This window comes from Solea solea, chromosome 5 (genome assembly GCF_958295425.1).
Source record: "Solea solea chromosome 5, fSolSol10.1, whole genome shotgun sequence".
NCBI classification, from domain to species: domain Eukaryota; kingdom Metazoa; phylum Chordata; class Actinopteri; order Pleuronectiformes; family Soleidae; genus Solea; species Solea solea.
The window spans coordinates 29003008-29022801 of NC_081138.1; the positions used below are offsets into that span (position 1 = coordinate 29003008).

Below are 19794 nucleotides of genomic sequence, written 5' to 3' on the forward strand. Positions count from 1 at the left end.
TGAAATGAGGTTCTGCCTCATTTGGACCAGGTTTTGGTCTCCAGCTGGTCCTGATAAGGTCAGTGTTTCTGCCAGAAAAGGTAACGGATACAAAAAAAGCTAAAGATAACCTGCACTGTTTAAATCAAGATTGTTGTCATGGAGCTACAAATGTGCAACAGTGTTTTCTTTCTTCTCCTTTTTTCCCCACTTAGCAGAACTTATGTAACTGTTCTTTGTGCTAATTGTTCATTTGTATCCATTTTAACAGTGTTAAGATGGACAAAAGTTACACTGACTTATATAATGTTCGATAAAACTTGTGTTTTTATATATATATATATATATATATATATATACTATGTATAGTTATTTTTTTATTTGATATGAACATCTCAAATACTTTCTCAGTCGTAAGTGAGTTGAAAAAAAAGAAACCCACATAATCTAATACCAAATTAATTAGTAATAGGGTAACATAGATGTGTTCAATTAACAATTGAAATCAATTATTTAAAAATTCCTCGGATAAATCATTTATTTTAAAATTGTTTCAAGTCGATACACTCTTAAACTCCACATTCAAATACTTATAATTCATTCCCCTCCTTAAATTGTAACCCACTTCCTCGTGGATCTTTTTTGCAACGCCCCCTGTTGGCTGTTTTTTTTTTAATTCCTAACACGTTCTATATTCAGTCAACAGCTCTGTTTGTCTAGATCTTCCTCTCCTTGTCTGAATGACAGGTTCATTCTCATGTATCTAAGCCAGGGATATTGTTGTTCATGATATTTTTTTTCTTTTTATACATAAAGCTTTGAAAGAGGAGACAAAGTTAGAGAGTAAAGTTACTTCATGGCTGTGTGATCTTTGTTGCTCCTTGATGGTAAAAGCCCTTCGAGGCAAATTCTTTAATTCAAGTCATATGAATATAATTGTGATATAATTGTATTTCACCTGATTTTGAAGGGATAAAACACAAATATTACTCGTTGTGCTCTAATGAAAGAATAGTCACTTCAGCGTCAGTTGACTGGTCCGTCTTATGACTGTAGCACTAACCAATCTGCCAATGCTTCCCACACACACACACACTGACAGTCTGGCAGTCTCAAGAGTGTGGATTGGACAGAATCTAAAGTCAAGCATGAATACAGAGGCTGACAGGCCAATTATCAAATGTAGTCTTGGTTCTGCATCCCCACCTCTGAAGAAAAAGCAGAAGTGAGAATTGCATCGCTTTGGCCCAACAACAGGCACAGCCTTCACCCTGTGCAATCCAGATGGACAGAGTTGTAAGTTCCAGTCCTGTCAGACTGACTTCCGGCCTCTGTAGACGTCATGTGGTGTGAAGACGTTTGTCAAACGTTGACTTTTATCGACGTTAACTCTGACGTTGGTTTGCAACGGTTTCAGTTGAACCCTTGGGAAACAACAACAATAGCATGAGTTTTTTTTGTGCTTTATCAACCATTAGCCTATACTGTAAACGGGCACTGCAAAACTCCAAATGTAAACATTGCCATTTTACTTCTTCATACGTCTTCATGCACATTTGTTTAAACTTTAAATCTATTTGATTCATTTCCGTGAAAAGTTAATGAACAAAGTGTATTGAACGTGGATGGTGGCATCTCTTAACGTAGCTTTCTCCGCCGTAAACGCCCTCTTCTTCGCCCAGGTAACTTCCACCCAAGTTTCCCCTGCGCCGCCATGAGGAGACATGATTCATTTAAATATCCATATTTGTTCTGGCATATTGATTATTGCACGAGGAATGATGACGATATGCCACCCAGACGATATTCCGACCCACCCCATGTGAAAGGTCAAGTTAAAAGGAGAGTCGCTGTAACTGAAGAACGTCTCTGTGCCTCACAGGTGAATGTCGCTCCAGCGTGTGTCAGAGCTTTAACCAGGATGCTGTACTGTCCGTACTGCCGCGGCGTGCCTGGCCTGAAACCCTGCCACAACTACTGTCACAACGTCATGAGAGGCTGTCTCGCCAACCAGGCAGATCTGGACCCGGAATGGAACCTTTTCATTGGTAAGAAAAATCACCATGTTCTTTTGTTGATATATTTGCATGCATGCCTAACTGTCTGTCTGTCTGGAGCCGACTACTCCGAAGTCTGCATGTTCCATCTCACAAGTGTCTTTGAGCGGTCTCCGCGGAGACACATGATGTGCTGTGTTAGATTCAGCATTGAAGGATTTACAGAGACAAAACTGGAATCTTATTTGTGCAACCATTCCCTTTGCTTTTCTTTTTTTTTCCCTTTCCCCCTTCCATCTGAAACGTTGTTTGCTTTGCCGGAGCCCTGGCATAGCGCTTAAAGCTTTGGTCCCTGCTGTTCGGGATTGATAAAGAAGAGCAGATCCTAGGCAAACACATTTTCTATAGTGTTTCCAGCTGAGCTCAGTGAGTAATATAGCACTTCAGTTAGGCTGTAAGTAGCTGGCTGCTGCAAGCCCTCCTGTTAAATGGATACAGAGCATGCACAGAGAGTGTTCCCTCTGGATCTTTTGTAGGCCAATGCTTTATTTGTTATGTACCCCAGTCCCATCCTCCCACCCATACCAGCAGATTTGAAAAAAAAAAGGGGGGGGCACCATTTTTTTTCTTCCTCGTAGTCATCCCTGAAGACTGCATGTCAAAGGAGTTGCTCTTCTAAGCTTTTGGCTGTTTTGTGACAGGCCTGTCGTTCTCGAAGCCATCAGATGACGCACGGCTTGTTCCCCGTGACGGCACGTCGGAAGTCTCAGATCAACGCGGGCCCCCGTGCTCTGAATGAAATGTCTCACAGCTTTATGACATGTGTTAAAAAGTTAGTGTCTTGTTCGCTTGTGAAGAGGCAAATCTATTGCCGCGAAGGGACGCGGCGCTTGACAGTAATGGGAAAAGCTGTTGTTGGAGCAGACTGATGAATCTGGTTTGGAGAAGAAGAAAAAAACACACACACACACCCCTGGAGGTGTAAGAAAATGTGGATTTTTTTTTAATTTAGAGCTATTTTGTTTTTGTGTGTGTGCAGATGTTGTTGTGCTTTGTTTCGTTTTTTTTTTTGCGGTTATAATTAGAAATGTAGAACCCCAGGGATGTTTATTTTCACCACGAAAGACTCACTTTTTTTGATGTGTGCTGACATTCCGTATTCATTATCTGTTGCTAAAGAACTTCGATTTGCTTACTATGCAGCTCGCAAAAGAAATATCGATTTGCCTCTCCGAGACAACTTCTAAATGTATCACAGGTCAGTTCTCCCCACTGGAGCACATCTATGCATTACAGAATTTTATGGATTGAGCGCATACACTGTCTGTCATTGTCATCCCTTCGAATCATCGCTTATTAGAGAAGATTGGATTAGAGACTCAACCTTCATTTTTTTTTAGGGAACTTTCAATGGCATTTACCTGTGAACCTTGTCCATTCTTAAATGTCACTATTGACGGCATTGATGGTTCAGACTGCGGTAGAAAAGGGAGACTTTAGCCTCTTTGTTTTGTTTTTAATTCACACAGCAAGGATTATCTTTCTTATTCTCGCTAAATCAGGGGCATTTATGTTATAAATTTGCTCTCAGCTTTTATAAAAAAAAAACACAGAAAGATTATAAATCAGATAACACCAGATAATGACTTTTCTCATTTCTCTTGAACAAACTCAAGCTTCTCTCATTTTTACATCAGTGAAACTAATTGAAATTGAACAGGCTATTGCAGCTTTTGTTTCAGGATAGCACGCTTTGGAAAACAAGACACAGGCGCACAAGGTTTGTGTGATTAAACTGTAAGAGTCAAATATTTAGTATAAAAAAGAGTAAAAATCATATATATATATATACCCTGCTTCATGTTTACTGTACTGCACATAGATTGCATACTGCTTGTTTTTTCAAATCTAGCAAACACATTCACGTTGTTTATTGTACATATTTATTGTCTTATTTTAGGTAGCTAGGTAGCGAGCTAGGTACATAGGTAGGTAGCTAGCTAGCTAGCTAGGTGGGTATGTAGGTAGGTAGTTACGTAGCTAGCTAGCTAGTTACGTTGGTAAGTAGGTGGGTAGTTACGTAGCTAGCTAGCTAGTTACGTTGGTAGGTAGGTGGGTAGGTAGCGAGCTAGTTAGCTAGGTAGGTTATCAGAGATAAAATCTACAATCGAATGTGCATAAAAGTGAGTGAATAAATGACATTGGAGGCACAGGCATGAATTAAATCATCATATAATGATAATAATGGTAGTAATAATCATTATATAGTATAGAACAGTTATATAGCATTTATTATTGTATAATATGATAACAATATATGTTAGTATAAAATATTAAGTAATGTATATTATACAATACGGTGACATATTATAAGCCATATGAAATGATATAACAATGACAACAATTATGATAATAATAAGATGATATAACATAATTATAATACCTTGAGCTATGAGCACAATAACAATAATGATAATACCAATATTAAATATCCACAATAATAGTGGATGAAGGATGAAACTATATGTATAACAATAAATCTAAATATTATATTAATATACAAAGAGAACAATATGTACCGTGCAATAGTTTGCTCATTATTTTTTACAATAATTGTTTTCTTTAACTTTATTCTGTCTTTATATTTATTCACCTGGAGACTTTTTTTTTTAACATTTAATCTTTTTGTTCCATTGTTTGTTGTGCAACAGAACACTAAAGCAAATCCTCTGCGTTTGAACCTGCTTGGCAGTAAAAACCAAACAATTGTGATCCTGATTAAAACATCAGTGAGAAAAGAAAGCTTTAACAACTGAGAATCAGAGGAATCGTAAGACACTAAACAAATGCAGAGCCTCACAATAGTCGAGACATTCCAGCACACGGCATTAAAAGCCCTTAGAATTCAAAGACAAGCAGAAAAGGAAATATACGTAATACTGCAGTTATTCCTCAAATCTGTTGAATCAGCGATAGCCTTGGGAGAGAAAGAAAGAAGAAAATAATCGCCATATATTTAGAAAATGACAGTCTGAGTACAGTAGTCTGCAGGTTTCAGAGGTTATTGTGATGCTTTCATGCTTTCCAGGCTGACACATTTGTCAGTGAACATTGAGAACAAACCCGAGAAATTATGTAATTTACCTGCTCATACCTGCGCTGAGAGATGTTGGCTTTGTGTGTGTGTGTGCGTGTAGGTTCACATGTTCAGGGGCAGAATTCATGGTTTGACCACCAGAAGATGCCTGACCATCAGTCACCTGCCATCATGACAGATGTAGCCTACTCTGCATCATGACAAACGCATCATTATCATTTTTCTTGTCAGCACCTTGTTAATGTACTCGCTGAGAGAAAGAGAGTGAGGATGAGAGTCAGTTTTCTCTCTCAGGATAACACTTAGATCAACTGCATTTTAATGGGCGACTGACATCAGTGAATGAATTGAGCTACGCGCAACTTCAAATTAAAAGCAGGATGTGGAGCAGTGGTTTTTTATTCACAGCAAGAGTTTGTTTCCTTGGTTTGCACGTTCTTCTCATGACTGTGTTGGTGTTTAGGGGTCGACCAACAGTGAATATTTCAGTTTCAAGTATGAAAAAGTCATTCATTTGCCGATAGCCCCCAACCCCCACATTCCCCAAGAGAAACAAACTCAAATATTAAAAGAAAAATGTTAGTCCATGTCTTGATATTAAAAGAAAATGTACAATAACAATATTGATTGTTGTCTATGATGGATTACACTTTTGAGTAATAACTACTCAATTAGATACTTCGATATTACAATAGAGTGGTCTAATTCCGAGGATCATTGAATGCACCTCCTAGGTTCTTTGCTCCATATGACAAATAAATCAATAAAACTGAATCATTTTGGTTTGTGGACAAAAACAAGACATTATCATTTCCAGGTTTGACATTTTACGGAGCAAATAAGTACTCGATTAATCAAGCAAATAAACGGCAAATGAACCGATTATGAAAATAATCGTTAGCTATAGCTCTACACTAACTTTTGATGAATTATCCCGCAGTACATTCTCTGCAGATTATAGTGTAAATGTGAAAATTACCCTGATGCAGTTGTTAGCCAGCCACAGCTAATAAACTAAGTTACTATATTTTCTTTTTATTGCAGCCAATAAAAGTTGACATAATAAAATCTCTGTCTGTACAATTATTAAAAAGTTCACATGGTAAATCCACCATTATTATTATCAATGTGGAAAGGCATATGACTTTGAGGATGATCAATCCCATTTTAATGGATTCATAGTCGATGTAATGAAAGGTGGTTTGTACACCACAGTATTCCCTTATTGCACACACACACACACACAGCTGTGCCTGTGTTCTCCTAATTGAGATATAGGGTTCATTTGTCCTCTGTTGAGTCCTTTGACACCACAATGTAAGCAATCCTCATTGATTTTATTTGCTCATTTCTTTTTAATTGTGTGGATTGTGTCCCAGTGTAACTGGATCTTCCCACAATCCACCAGTTCATGCGAATCCAAGCCAACATGTTTTCTGTCCTCCAAGAAGGACTTTTGTGTGCTGCCGGTGGGATTATGAAGATGAACATCCTGCCAGCACCTCACGTTAAATGATATAGATGGCCTTTCAGGAAACTATACGCCCGCGCTTATACCTTTTCTTACTGTAAAACGTCACTCAACCCCCGTTACATTGCAAGATCCCTGATGTGGGATGGACGCCGCGTTTTTTTCTCTAAACATTAATCACACAGTCGCTCTCAAAGTGCCCGAGTGCGAGGAGTATGAAGGGTGGTCGCCTCGGTAACAGACGTGACAGGAGGGTTTGAGCGGCCTGTCACAGTGGAGCTGGAGGCTCGATGACTCACTCAGCCCAGTGGAAATGATCTCTTTGCATCAACAAGCACGAGTATCTTTTCTTGCTAATTGCTGCTGGCTGCTGCAGAATCTGCAAATTGCCACTTTCTGATACGTCTGACAGGAATCGCTTATGCAGCTACGCTTCCTATATGACATATAGATATACATATCCACTTTCTAACGCTCTATGGTACCACAGCGCATGTAGTAATGTAGTGATGTCATTTAGCGCTCAATAAAAACATATTATTATACACAATAATAGTAGTTTCCTACATTTTAGTGGTTATGTATGTGTTTACCTATAGGCAAATCACATATTAATGCAATGGACTTGGTCATGTCCTTAATGAGAGCTTAACGAGCTCTCAGCGGGTCTCTAACTCAAATGACCAAAAGCAACTGTTCAGTAGGCTTGGACGATATAATCTTTAAATTATATAATTTATTCAATTATTTTTTACATGTATTTTTTTTTTGTTATTCTGTACAGCTCTGTTTTAAAGTGCTTTGCTAATCGAATTTGTGTTTTAAAATGCAACAATATTTAGTTGGCAATAAAAAAATATGAATAAAAAGAATCAATTAAAAAAAAAAAAAAAACCTACAGAAAAGGCTAGAGATTTTTACTAGAAATGACTAGATCCTCCAGAATACCCAAGGACACTTTACATAAATGATATACATATAATTATACATAACACATGTTATATAATAATAATTGACATTGTTACATTAAGATTATGGATTAGCATTTCTAGCACAATTCGGATATTCTGTGCAGTATTCAAAAATATTCCAAACTCAAGCACATGAGAGCGAGTGAAAGTAATGCAGGGTTTACAGTGGGTTGAGTTCAGAGGAGCAGCTTCAAGATGCATTCAAGGAACCTTGTAGATGTCATAATTTCTCAAACAAACATGTCCACTATGGCTGAAAACAACAATTCCAATAATTGATAAATCGGTTTGAGTGTTTTTGTTTTTGTTTTTTTTAATAATTCAAAGCAAGAGTTCAAATTTTTCAGCTTTTTTAATGTGAATATTTTCTGGTTGTGTTGCTCTAAAAACTAATAAATCATCAAAACTGAATAATTTTTGTTTGTGGATAAACAAGACATTTGAGAACATCATCCTTTCCAGCTTTAGGAAACACTGATCATTATTTTTCCACCAAACGATTACTCAATTAATCAAGAAAATAATGAAAAGATTAATGGATTATGAAAATAATTGTTAGTTGCAGCCATAAAGTCCACTAACGAAATACTTGCTGCCTTGACCACCTTATGATAATAGATGCACCAAAAATGATGTATTGACTGGATTAGAAAGCTTTTGTTTTGCATATTTGTAGTATATTTTGAATTGTCACAGCACCTGATCAACTTTTTTTATAATAAAGGAATAATCAAATACTGATGCCCATCCCTAACTTAGACTAAGGCCGTCATTCCAACCATAAACAAAAAGAACGATACAAAAGGCGAAACTGGTATTTTCTCTAATACTTACCCATTAAAATACATTACATTACATTACATTACATGTCATTTAGCAGACGCTTTCATCCTAAGCGACTTACAAGGGAATTACCCCAAATGTAAACCTTACTAACCAAAAAAATCTGCCCTAAAAAGGCAACGTGTGAGAGACAGCAGAGCAAATAAGGTCAAATATTGCAGATGTAAGCGAAGCCAATAACACAGAAAAATAAATCCTCATCAAAAAGTATGTGTTAGTGTTATTACTGAGCTGAAATCCAGGTGCATGACAGACCTCCCCAAAGACTCACTGATATGTTGGCAAATTGCTGAATCTTTTGCAACTGATTCACCTCTGGCAGCTACTAAGTGGGGGAGAGAAAAAAAAAGGAGAAGAAATGGTCTGTAACATCCTTTAGCTGAATAGTTTTGGCAGTGTTTGTGTTTACACAGAGAGAAGCTCTTAAAATAACACTGAAAGGGTTGAGGTTTGTTTGGAAACCCACGACTCAAACTGTGAGATTCTTCTGCATGAGCGCGAGTGAGCATATTTTCGCTTCTGATGAAAAGTTAGTTTCACCAAAAAAGTGAAGTGATGTTGAGTATTTTAACCTCCTGAAGGATATGGAGACGGTTTCAAACCTAAGGGGACGATGAGTGATGGGAACAAGTTTGAGTGACTTTAAGTTCCCTTGCGTAATTCCCCTCCCCTCTCCTCACCTATTTAACTATAAAAAAATGACAACACATCTGTGTCATACAGGACACGGTGGACCTTAAGTGAAAACATGAAGGCATTAACAGAGACTTAATGTGTTTGTAATCGGTTTTCGTCAGGGGAGACTGAGACCTTCAAAGAAAGGTCAGAGAGCTCACAGGTTTTGTTGTGACAGAAATTAATCTGTGGCTTTACACCCACTCAGTCTCACTGGGTTTTTTTGTTTTTTTGTTTTAGGACTTTAGATTGTTTTAAAAGCATCTGCAGGTTTTATTTATTTATTTATTTATTATCTAATTGTTTGACTAAAAAAATAGAGTTCCTAAACACCAAAGGAGCTGCTCGTCGCAGGAACAAAAGTCTAAAATAACAATGGAAAAAGCACTGTGATATAACTTTACTTCACATTTGTTAACTTGGCTTTCACTCATCATAATTCACAGCTTGAACATGCATTCAAGGAACCTTGTAGATTTCATCATTTCTGCAAATACAGCCAGCCAATAAACCCAGCTTGTTTGTTTAGATCTTTTTACAGATGAATGATAAAATGTTTCCAGCAGGTGAATGCTTAGCCGAGTGACTACTTTTCATCTGCAGTCCCTGTACAGATGCAACAGCTTCACCCTGAGTACTAATTAAGTCTTGTTCTCACCAATTACCTACTACACTTGGACACGCATGAATTTTTTGAAGCCAAGTAAGTGCAGCAAAGCCCCCTGATGCTGTCTATTTTTATCATTTTATATAAGTTTGACGTGTTTTTCGAGTGTTTTTAACCAGAATCCTGTGGATCATGTTTTCCACTCTCAGTGTCACACACACTGGTTTCATCTCCGAGATTCCTTCCATGATTAGTGGCTACAGAACATGCCGCGGTTCAGAAAGCACACACGGGGAAGTGACAGAAGCGACAAACGACTCCTCAAAGAGACACTCACGCTGAATGTAGGTGACACACTCGGTCGCAGAACAAAGACGGTGTAGATTTACACTCACAGCTTGATAAACTTGCAAACCAGGCTCTCTGTTGTCGATGAACTTGCAGCGACGCAGTGATCACTCCCCGGCATGGTGCTACTCTCCACGCTGACAGTGCAATTTTGTTTTGTTTTTGTGTTCATTAAGAACAATCACATGAATTACTATGGAAGAGTATTAGGGACACATGTACAAAAAGTAAATAAAACAACATGAATTCTGAGATGAATGTCAGAATTCTGACTTAAGTCTCAGTACTTTGACTTTTTTTTCCTCAGAATTCAGACTTTAATCTCAGAATACTGATTTAAAACTCAGAATTCTGACTCAAATCTCAGAATTCTGAGTTTAATCTTCTGACTTTTCTCTCAGAATTATGACGTTTTCTCAGAATTTTGAATTATTTATGAAATATTTCTAATTCTGTTCCAATTTTTCTTTTGTATATACTTTATACTAGAGATTGCCCAATACCATTTTTCGAGTATCTACCGATACAGTAATTTTGCAGTAATTAATGTCAGAATTCTGAGAAAATTCTGAGAATCTGACTTTAAACCTCTGACTTTAATCTCAGAATTCTGACTTAAATCTCAGTACTTTAATCTCAGAATTCTGATTTAAATCTCAGTACTTTAATCTCAGAATTCTGATTTAAGTCTCAGTACTTTAATCTCAGAATTCTGACTCAAATCTCAGAATTCTGAGTTTAATCTTCTGACTTTTCTCTCAGAATTATGACGTTTTTCCCAGAATTTTGAATTATTTATGAAATATTTGTAATTCTGTTCCAATTTTTCTTTTGTATATACTTTATACTAGAGATTGCCCAATACCATTTTTCATGTCATTTTACACCTTTTAAAAGGTGCCATTTCAGGCTATTTTATAAACTTAATTCTCTGATTGCGTAACATAAAGCAGAAATAAACAGCCCAGCAAAGTGACATGTTTTTATTTACATTTTATATATATATGTGTATATATATATATATATAAAAAATATATATATAAATAAATATATATATATATTTATCATTTACAGTTCATCATAGCCAGCTGAAGAAAGAAATGTAAGGAAATGATCAAACTTTTGCCACAAATTGCACCATGTGTGAGAAACCTGACCACTGGCAGTGGATGGAATCAGTTGTCACCAGTGACTCATGCAGGGCGTCTTCAGCTTGTGTTGTTGGATACTTGGTGTTTGTGCGTGCTGACATTTGCTTTTCCTTCCATTTGGTCTGACAGATGGTGCAAGTTTTTTATTTGCAGCTCTGAATCATTGGGAGGATTTGGGACAGTTTTAATTGTGGGAGCTTCAGTGGCAATTCTCTCTGCGTTATGTTATTTCCAATACAACAGACTGGTCTTCCCATTAACCCATATGATCATTGGAAGTGAAGTCAGTGTTGTGAAATGGAAAACCCGGAGCCAAGGAAAGTTCTCTGAGTGACTTTGTTTAAAAAAAGTATGATTGATTGAAAAGTTGCTTAACCCTATGTTTCCAGAATAACTTTCAATATCTATATAAAATAGTGTGTGTGTGTTTTAGTTTAAAATGAAGAAAAAACGCTATAGTTGTACACAGACACTATATTTTGGGTGGTAAATTTGACATTTGAACAGTATAATACATACTTAAAATAACATTTGGTTGAGTTTTGGTCTCAATGTCAATGGAGACTATGTACAGGTGATTTTACAACTCCCTCCTCTCTGTTGCTTCCTGCAACAGCACGAGTGAAATTATCGTAATAACCACGCATATGCTTTGTTGTGCAACTTGTCAGCTTTTCAGAAACCGTTGGAATTTTTCCGATAGCACAAACCGTCGTAAAATTACAGTAATGCAAATATTGTTAAAGGGTTAATTGTTGGGACTGATATTTGATCTGTGAAAATCACTACTGTGCTGACTGAACCCCGTCAGTTTATCGTTGAAGAGATGACCTGAAGTATAGTAGCTGCTAGTTCACATAATTGGTGTGAAGTGCTCAGCCACTAAATCCGTAAGATGAGGTCACACGAGACGGGTTTTCGAGAAACTTCCCAAAGCCTGACTGGAGCATTTCTGTTCTCCAAACTTACACCACACTTGACACTCTGATCCTCGGACTGACTCCAGAGCGGTCATGCACAGCCCCAGTATGTTTTTTTTTTTCCTCACTTGGGCCGGTTCGGCTTATGTGGTGTGAAATAGTCCCCAAGATTTTTCGACCTCTGAAATCTGAGAGTAATCCAGGGGCAGCTGCTGAGAGTGTTACTCCTTTTTTTTTTTTTTTTTTTACAGATTCTCTTGTCATTATATTAACTTTAATCTATCCTTTAAAAACCTTACCTTACAAAATCATATCTCAAGGATATCTGCGGCGCACATGCATCAGTATGTGACAGTTAAATGAACAGAAATAGGCCAAAGAGGAACATTTTTCAGGGATATTCTTGGCAGCGTTTTAATCGAGGTTGTCTGCAATGGATAAGAAGATGTATATTAATATTTTAAAACACTGAAAATGGTCCTGAAAACACATTTGTTTCTCAGCATGTTCATATAATATTTGTTGATTTGTCACATATGGATGATTGTTTTGTGCCCTAAAGGAATCTGCAGGTAGTTCTGTTGGAGTCATTGCAAATCTTTGTGGGGAAGGAGGAAAAAAAAGAAAAAAAGAAATCATTTTCCATTCGAACAAAGAAAATAGCCAAGCATGCAGTCGCGTAGCCTGAAGCAAAAAGTGGCACCATGGAGCTACAGCAGTAACAAAACGTGCCGATCAGTCGATGGATGGATGCAGATGCTGTAAAAAGTGATTATTTATTTCCTAATATACATGGGAAATGAATTGTTTCATCATGACATGGAACAGATGCTGCAACAAATTACATGTTACAGTCTAAACTCGACCTTTGTATCCAAGACAAAGCAGGACCCCAACTTTAAACCCCTGTCCACGCAAAACACAACCAAAAAAGAGTAAAGTAAATAATTACAAACAATTCTTTCTTTTTCACAGTGTGTATGGATAAAAACTGTCCAATCAAAACCAAGGTAACACTGACAACAGGAACGCGATCAGGTATAGCTGCTAACTGACACGATGAGACTTGTGTCATGAAGTTCAGAGGTCACACTGTGTTAGACCAAATAATGAGGTTTAATCTGGGTGATACCAAATTCTGATTATCCAAAAAGAGAGTGTGTTTGGGATTTTCTATGTTTAAAATGCACAAATATAATATTAATAACCTCACAACCTCAGAGTTGACAAAGATCTGTGCCCCTAATCTGATCTCTGGTGACCCCCTGAGGGGGTTTGCACCCCAGGTTGGGAACCATGGCTCTGAATCAAAGTCAGCTAAAGAAAAGAAAGATTATAACCGGGTCCTGACCGGTTTTATCATGAAATAGTTTTTTATAAAAAGCAACATACTGTCGTTAAACAACCCATTTGTGCATAGTTTGGATTATGGTGCTAGGATTATAATCTGAGAAGCAAAAGTGTGCGTTAATCGACCGCCTGGGCTGACCAGACTCGCTTCTCCCTCTTAATGGAGATGCTCGGACGCTTCTTCCATCTGCTTAAGTGTAACATTAATGAGCAGCAGTATCTGACACACGTAGATTAGATTAGATTAGCCTTTATGGATCCCAAACCTGGGGAATTCACTTGTTATAGCAGCAAAAAGGGTCGGAGATATGAGGGGAATAAGCATCACAAAAGAATATTAAAATACGAATGAAATATAGGAACGGAATAAACATTTTTAAACTGCTACAATCAGATAAAAAGAATATAAAAAATAAGAGAAGATATTACGACATTATACGTATAACTCTTCACTGGGCCCTTATCACCTCTCTCTGTACTAACTTAATCTGATGCTCTTTAACATGAATGCATCTACTCTCTTTTGATGATAATGTGACGCGTTTAATTAACACAGCAACATTTATTTGTATCGTTGTGGAACATCACATGAGACTTTGACCTTCTGTCTCATCGGCAGCAGCCACAGCAGCTTCTGGAGCTTGTTCTTATCTACAAAGTACTTTATAAATGTTTTTTTTACGCTTTTCTCATTATTTTCTGCTCTGAAGTAAAAGGGATGTTGGAACGTTAAAGTCCATAACATTGAATATATATTGATCCACTCATATGTCAAAATGATGGCTAATGGGTCTTAAGAGTGATGGTTATTGTGTTGCAAAGCTTAATTTGTTGCTTAGTTGTTGGTACAAACACAAAAACAACAGGTACCTTTTCCATTATGTCATGTTGTTTTTTTTAAAAGCTTGTGCCAGACGTTCATTGGCAACCAAACAATTCCTGGATGCTGCCAGGAAAGGGCAGAAATATTGCGGATAGACGTTGAACTATGCATTTTCTTGATATTATGCAGCTTTATATTTATTTCTTACATGTATGCAACAAGTTAAGACTGTACATACTGCAAGGTATTGTTTGGTATTGATTTCTTTGTTAAATGGAGCCAAGGAACCAGAAAATATTCACATTAAGAAGCTGGAAAATCAGATAAATTTGTTTTAATTATTGAAAAAAAAACCTCAAACCGTTCGATTAATTACCAAAATAGTTGTGTGTCCTCCTTTTAGGTGTTGACATCATGACCTCTGCATCAATATTTCCCCTGATCAGTTTATTTATTTAATGATAAAAACGTTGTTTCATGTTACAGCGCCGGGAGTTGAGCTTTGCTGTCTTTCTGTCACTCACACAAACACAAACGGAGGACGCGTCTTATGTCAATTTGTATCTGACACAAGCTCAAAACGCGAAAGATCAATTATGTCAAGTAGACACGTGTACATTATGATGCAATAGTATTTTGAAGTTAGTAGACAGATGGTATGAGCTTGTTCCGATGTAATATAAGAAGTAATTTAAGCTTGGAGAAGTAACTCTTTCTCGCAGGCTGATTCATACTCACCAAATATTATCATCAAATATTCATTAAGCTGTGTGTGGAAAAAAAATGGCTTGTCAGAACTTTATCTGAGGATATCATTAAGTCTTTGAGTCTCTCGCGCTGAATTTTCACTCAGGCTTTCGTTGTGGTTACATTAGAGCTCTGCTCTGCTAAAGATAGGCAGCTGAAGTCTTCACAGGACCCAGGTTGTGCCTCTCCGGTGACCTCCAGCCGGATCCTGATGGAAATCTAACCAAGCGTCGCGCACAATTTGAGGCTGAGGAGTAAACAAACAAGAGTGTTTTTCAAAGGCAAAGACACGAGCAGATGAAGGGGAGCCTTTGTGAGCCTCTGTAACAGGCCCAGATCACAGCATACACATCCAAACACAAGGATATATTTATTTGTTGCTTGTTAAAAAAGAAACATTTGGGCTTGCTGTCCTGCCCACAACTCACAAAACAATTTAATTTCCAAGACACTGAATTTGTTTTCTGCTTCTTTTTTTTTTTTGCATCTGGAATAAAATAAGAACATGTGTTATGAAGCTCACTGTTGTGGAACAAAGGATAATATAATATAAGAAAAAGGATTTATGGTCCAGGAAGTCAAGATTCCAAGTGCAGTTCTGGGCCCAATAAAAGAGGTCAATGAAACACAACAAGAATGCTGCTTAAGAAAACATGACTTTACCTCAATGAACTGAGCGGAGAAGTAACACACTTATGAGGAAATACTCACAGACTGATAAAAGTAAACCTGTTGTAGTGGTTAGCACTCTTGCCTTTACAGCAAGAAGACCCGTGTTCAAGACCTGGTCTGAACACGGGCCTTTGCATGCTCTCCCTGTGTGTGTGTGGGTTTCCTCCTCCCACAGTCCAAAAACATGCATATTTGGGGATTAGGTAAATTGGTCACTCTAATGGCGTGTTTCCACAGGCTCGCCTCGGCACAGGGAGTGGATGGTTTTTTTGTCCCTATATGTGTCTCTGTGATGTATGCACTATACAGCGGCCCCCCTGTGACCCTCATGTGGAGGATAAAGCAGTTGAAGATGGATGGATGGTATTGATCTGCTCATCTAAACCTTATATATACCAAAATGTCAATTTTTTTTTTTATTTTATAAGCCCACTATGTGGAAAATAAACCGATCACTCATATTGTTTTGCTCTTTTATTCAAATGGTTTCATTATGTTTTTAATCACTTTCACATTTCGCCTCATTCTTTCGTATTCTGTGATCTTTACAGTTGTATGTGTTCGGGGGTTTTAGAAAATGCCTTGTTAATTCATGTCATGAATATATATAAGCCTGAAACACAATAATGTACTCACCCTGTTATTTAATCTAGTCTAATCCAAGTTCAAATCGCAGCCAATACCAAGGGTCTGTGCGCCAGCTTTCGCTTAATCTGCTGTTGACTCATCGCTAATAACTCGTCAACATACAACCAAAAAAAGAACACAAAGAATTTGCTCCACGTTTGTTTACTGTTTATTTTCTCTTTTTATGAGGCTGAGTTTCAGTGTAGCTGTTGCACTATTCTGCGTGGCCCCTGGATATTATTAAAAGTTAATTAAACACCCTATTCAGACAGATTAAAGTAATTGGATTTAGTTTGGTTTTGGTTTTTTTATAGATTTTTGTATTTTATTTAGCTTTCCTTCTTGGGCTACAATACTCATCTCGTGATGGGAAACATTTTAATTATTCAGTTAGATTGATACAATACATTGAGTAACATGAGTTTTAAATAAATACTACAGAGGGACCACCCACACCCTGAAAGCTTCATATTAATGAAACAATGTTTGTTACTGAAGGCATACATCCTCTTACCAGTTGGTGGCGCAATGACTGGCCTTGCAGGTTATCATCGTCAACAGATTGTCCCTTAGAAGCAGATGAAAAAGAATAGAGATGGGGCCGAGGCCTGAATCCAGGTCAGAGAAAGGTGAGGGTGGAAGTCTGCTGCTTGGCTAGTGGTAACACAAAATGGGATTTTCTTTCTTTTTGTTTTACTATAATTCCTGCAGAATTCAATGGATTGCGCTAAAACTCAATCAGATCACAGTTGTGGTCGGTTCTGGCGTGTTCACCAAGTGTGGTGAGTTTTCATGCATGGCAAGATAAAGGAAAAAGACGATTATCAAAGCTGGTACAAAGGGGCCTTTGTACCAGTTGGTGCCGGTAATCTTGGCTTAAAGCTGCTGTTGCAGTGTTGTCTTTTGGCTAACTTCCTAACGTCTGTTGCTGCATGTTAAAAGTCTGATTTTAGTCAGACTAAGACAATAATTTGGTTTTCTTAATGTCACGTAAACACGTTAGTCCAAATAAAATCAAGCTAGTCTTAGTCGGACAAACATACCTGGATAATGACATCCGTTGTCTGATTCAATACGCACTAGCTTATAGAGAGAGAGTAAGTATACTCAGACTCAAGTTGTTCGGACTACAGCATTAGCGCAATTTAACTGTGCATGTAAACGTATAAAATCATGTGTAGAAAGACTGCATCTTCATGGAATTCTGGCTCATGGTTGGTTGAAGTGTCGTTGGATACGCGTTTGACCCTGTTTAGACCTGGTATTAATATGATCCCGTCACATTTGCATTTAAGCATTTAGCAGACACGTTTATCCAAAGCCACTTACAAAAGAGGAATAAGATACATAGAATAAGTCTTGGAAATAACTCCACTAGATAGGAACAGTGGACTTAGAGTGCTGAGGTGGATCTAGGACTCAAATCAGCAACAACCTCAATTTCTGTTAAGTTATGAAACTGTACAATTCCCATACTGGGAGTTGAACCCGGGCCACCTGGGTGAAAATCAGGAATCCTAACCACTAGACCATATGGGATCTATGGAGCACATGAATGTACCCCGTTGTCGCCTTAAGTGTCCGCATATCCGATCGGTGGTTTGAGGACACAAGTGGCTACATAACTGAGCTGCATGAAGACTTGATTGTATTAGAGACCGTTGATGTCCTCTGACCTGCTGCATTTTCACTTCTATACCACAATATTAACATTGAGCAACACTTGATCTGTTTTCTCTCATTATTGAAAATCGTATTTCATGTTACAGCAGCGGGAGTATAGGAATTTGATTCACTCAGCTCCTTTTTTTTCTGTAGCTGTCACTCACACGAGCACAAACACAAACAGCCGACTCATCTGATGTCAATTTGTGAAGGCAGATCCCATCACATGAAAGGAGACACATCTGTGGCACATTTTAATGCCAGGTGTGAACACTCGTCCTTTTTTTTTCGCCCAACAAATCCCTTGAGACAAATGTTAATTCCGGGTCTAAACGAGGACATGTAGCAGTTTATCATGTAAACATGTATTTCAATGACAGCAGGTTTAAGTCAACAGTGGAAGTCAATGTTCCGCTTTTTACCAGTGTCACAGCAGGTTGCAAAATAATTTGGCTTCACCCCCGCTGAGCTGTAATAGAGGCCCATAATCACTCCCCATCAAAATTCTACTTATAATAAGTAATGATTTAATGGGATATACTGCCTTTCTGTACTGCTGTAGGATGACTAATAGCGTCTCTGCTTCCCTTTTTGCAAGGAGCAGTCCCCACGGGCGCAAATATAAGATTTTCCTGATGAGAAAATGATGTCTCCCTGTCTCCCTGCCTGCAAATGCCACTGCTCAGCGATGGAAGTCTTCTTGATATCTCTGCCCTCCCACTTAACCCGTGCTAACCCCTCAAACAAGACTTGTGGACTTTTAATTATTTCTTTGAACTACAGAATGGAATGGAATGAAAATGTCAAACACAATTTGCGTCCTCCTCAGTCTGACTTGATCTGCCGTGACATCTCTGCGTATGAAAGAATGATATCGAGTTAAATGAAGAATTATGCGTCTGGCCGCGTAATCACTTTGAGTTTTTGAGTCACGTCAATGGAATAATGTCACAGCCTGTTTTTTGTTTTTGTTGTCGCTTTTTTGGCGGAATTCTTATCCAAGTAAAGTAAAAATCAAAATACTTTGAGTAAATACTTGAGGTAATTGCTCGTTCCGAGTCTTAATGGCCTCTCAAAGCAGTTAACACTGCAAAGTTTACACACTCGTCCAATCTCACTGACTTCATTTCCAATTGAAGGGAGCAATTTGGTGTTCTCGGCCTTACTTAAGAACCCACTCTGATGTGGACCGGAGCAGCTGCTGGAGTAACAGCACTCGCTCGAACTTGTTGTTGCTGCTAATTGTTGTTAAGACGTAGGTAAATGTGACGTGCACTGTTAAATACACCAAGAAACAATGGAGACAAAGGACTAAATCATCAGTCTCTTTCCCTCTGGTCGCCATTTTAGAATACCTAGAACAAAAAACTGACAAAAAATGTGTCAGAGCTTCTTTTATTACTATTCCTTAATTTACTTAGCTAAATGATTTTCACCTATGAGTTATGAGCTGCACAGCACTTTGATATGAAATTCATGGACAACTCATGACAAAGTGGAAGTTGACGTATTACAAAAAAAGCTACATTATTAGCATGTTGTCGTGGTTTCTTCATGGAATTTGTGGCCCACAGAAATAAAGTGTCTTGAGATGGAAATAAAAAGTAATTACTAAGCATGGGATTTGGACAAGAAACACTAATGCAAATGGATGAATTAACGAGAAGTCTAGTTATTCTCTCTCTGGAGAAATTAGCACATGCAAATCAACGTTTTTGTTTTATGTATGAGCGCTTATTTGTAAAAATGGAATGTTGACTAATCGTGTCGACTTGTCGTTGCGTGTCCTCTAACAAGCAGTTGCTCCGTGTTTCCATTACACTCTTGTGTGTCACTGTGTTGAGGATTGAG

The 19794-nt window shown here is 37.8% G+C and overlaps 1 protein-coding gene and 1 non-coding gene across 3 annotated transcripts in view; one reads left to right on the top strand and one right to left on the bottom strand.

Moving 5' to 3' along the window:
• Positions 1-19794, top strand: part of LOC131459603 (glypican-6-like) — a 152205-nt gene that overhangs the window by 98514 nt on the left and 33897 nt on the right. For both annotated transcript variants that reach the window (XM_058629601.1, XM_058629602.1), the window contains exon 4: positions 1862-2027. In XM_058629601.1, the coding sequence (XP_058485584.1) occupies positions 1862-2027 (166 nt within the window). The remainder of the gene's footprint in view (positions 1-1861; positions 2028-19794) is intronic.
• On the bottom strand, positions 17746-17817 carry trnae-uuc (transfer RNA glutamic acid (anticodon UUC)). The gene has a single exon. It is a non-coding gene; the product is annotated as a tRNA-Glu (tRNA).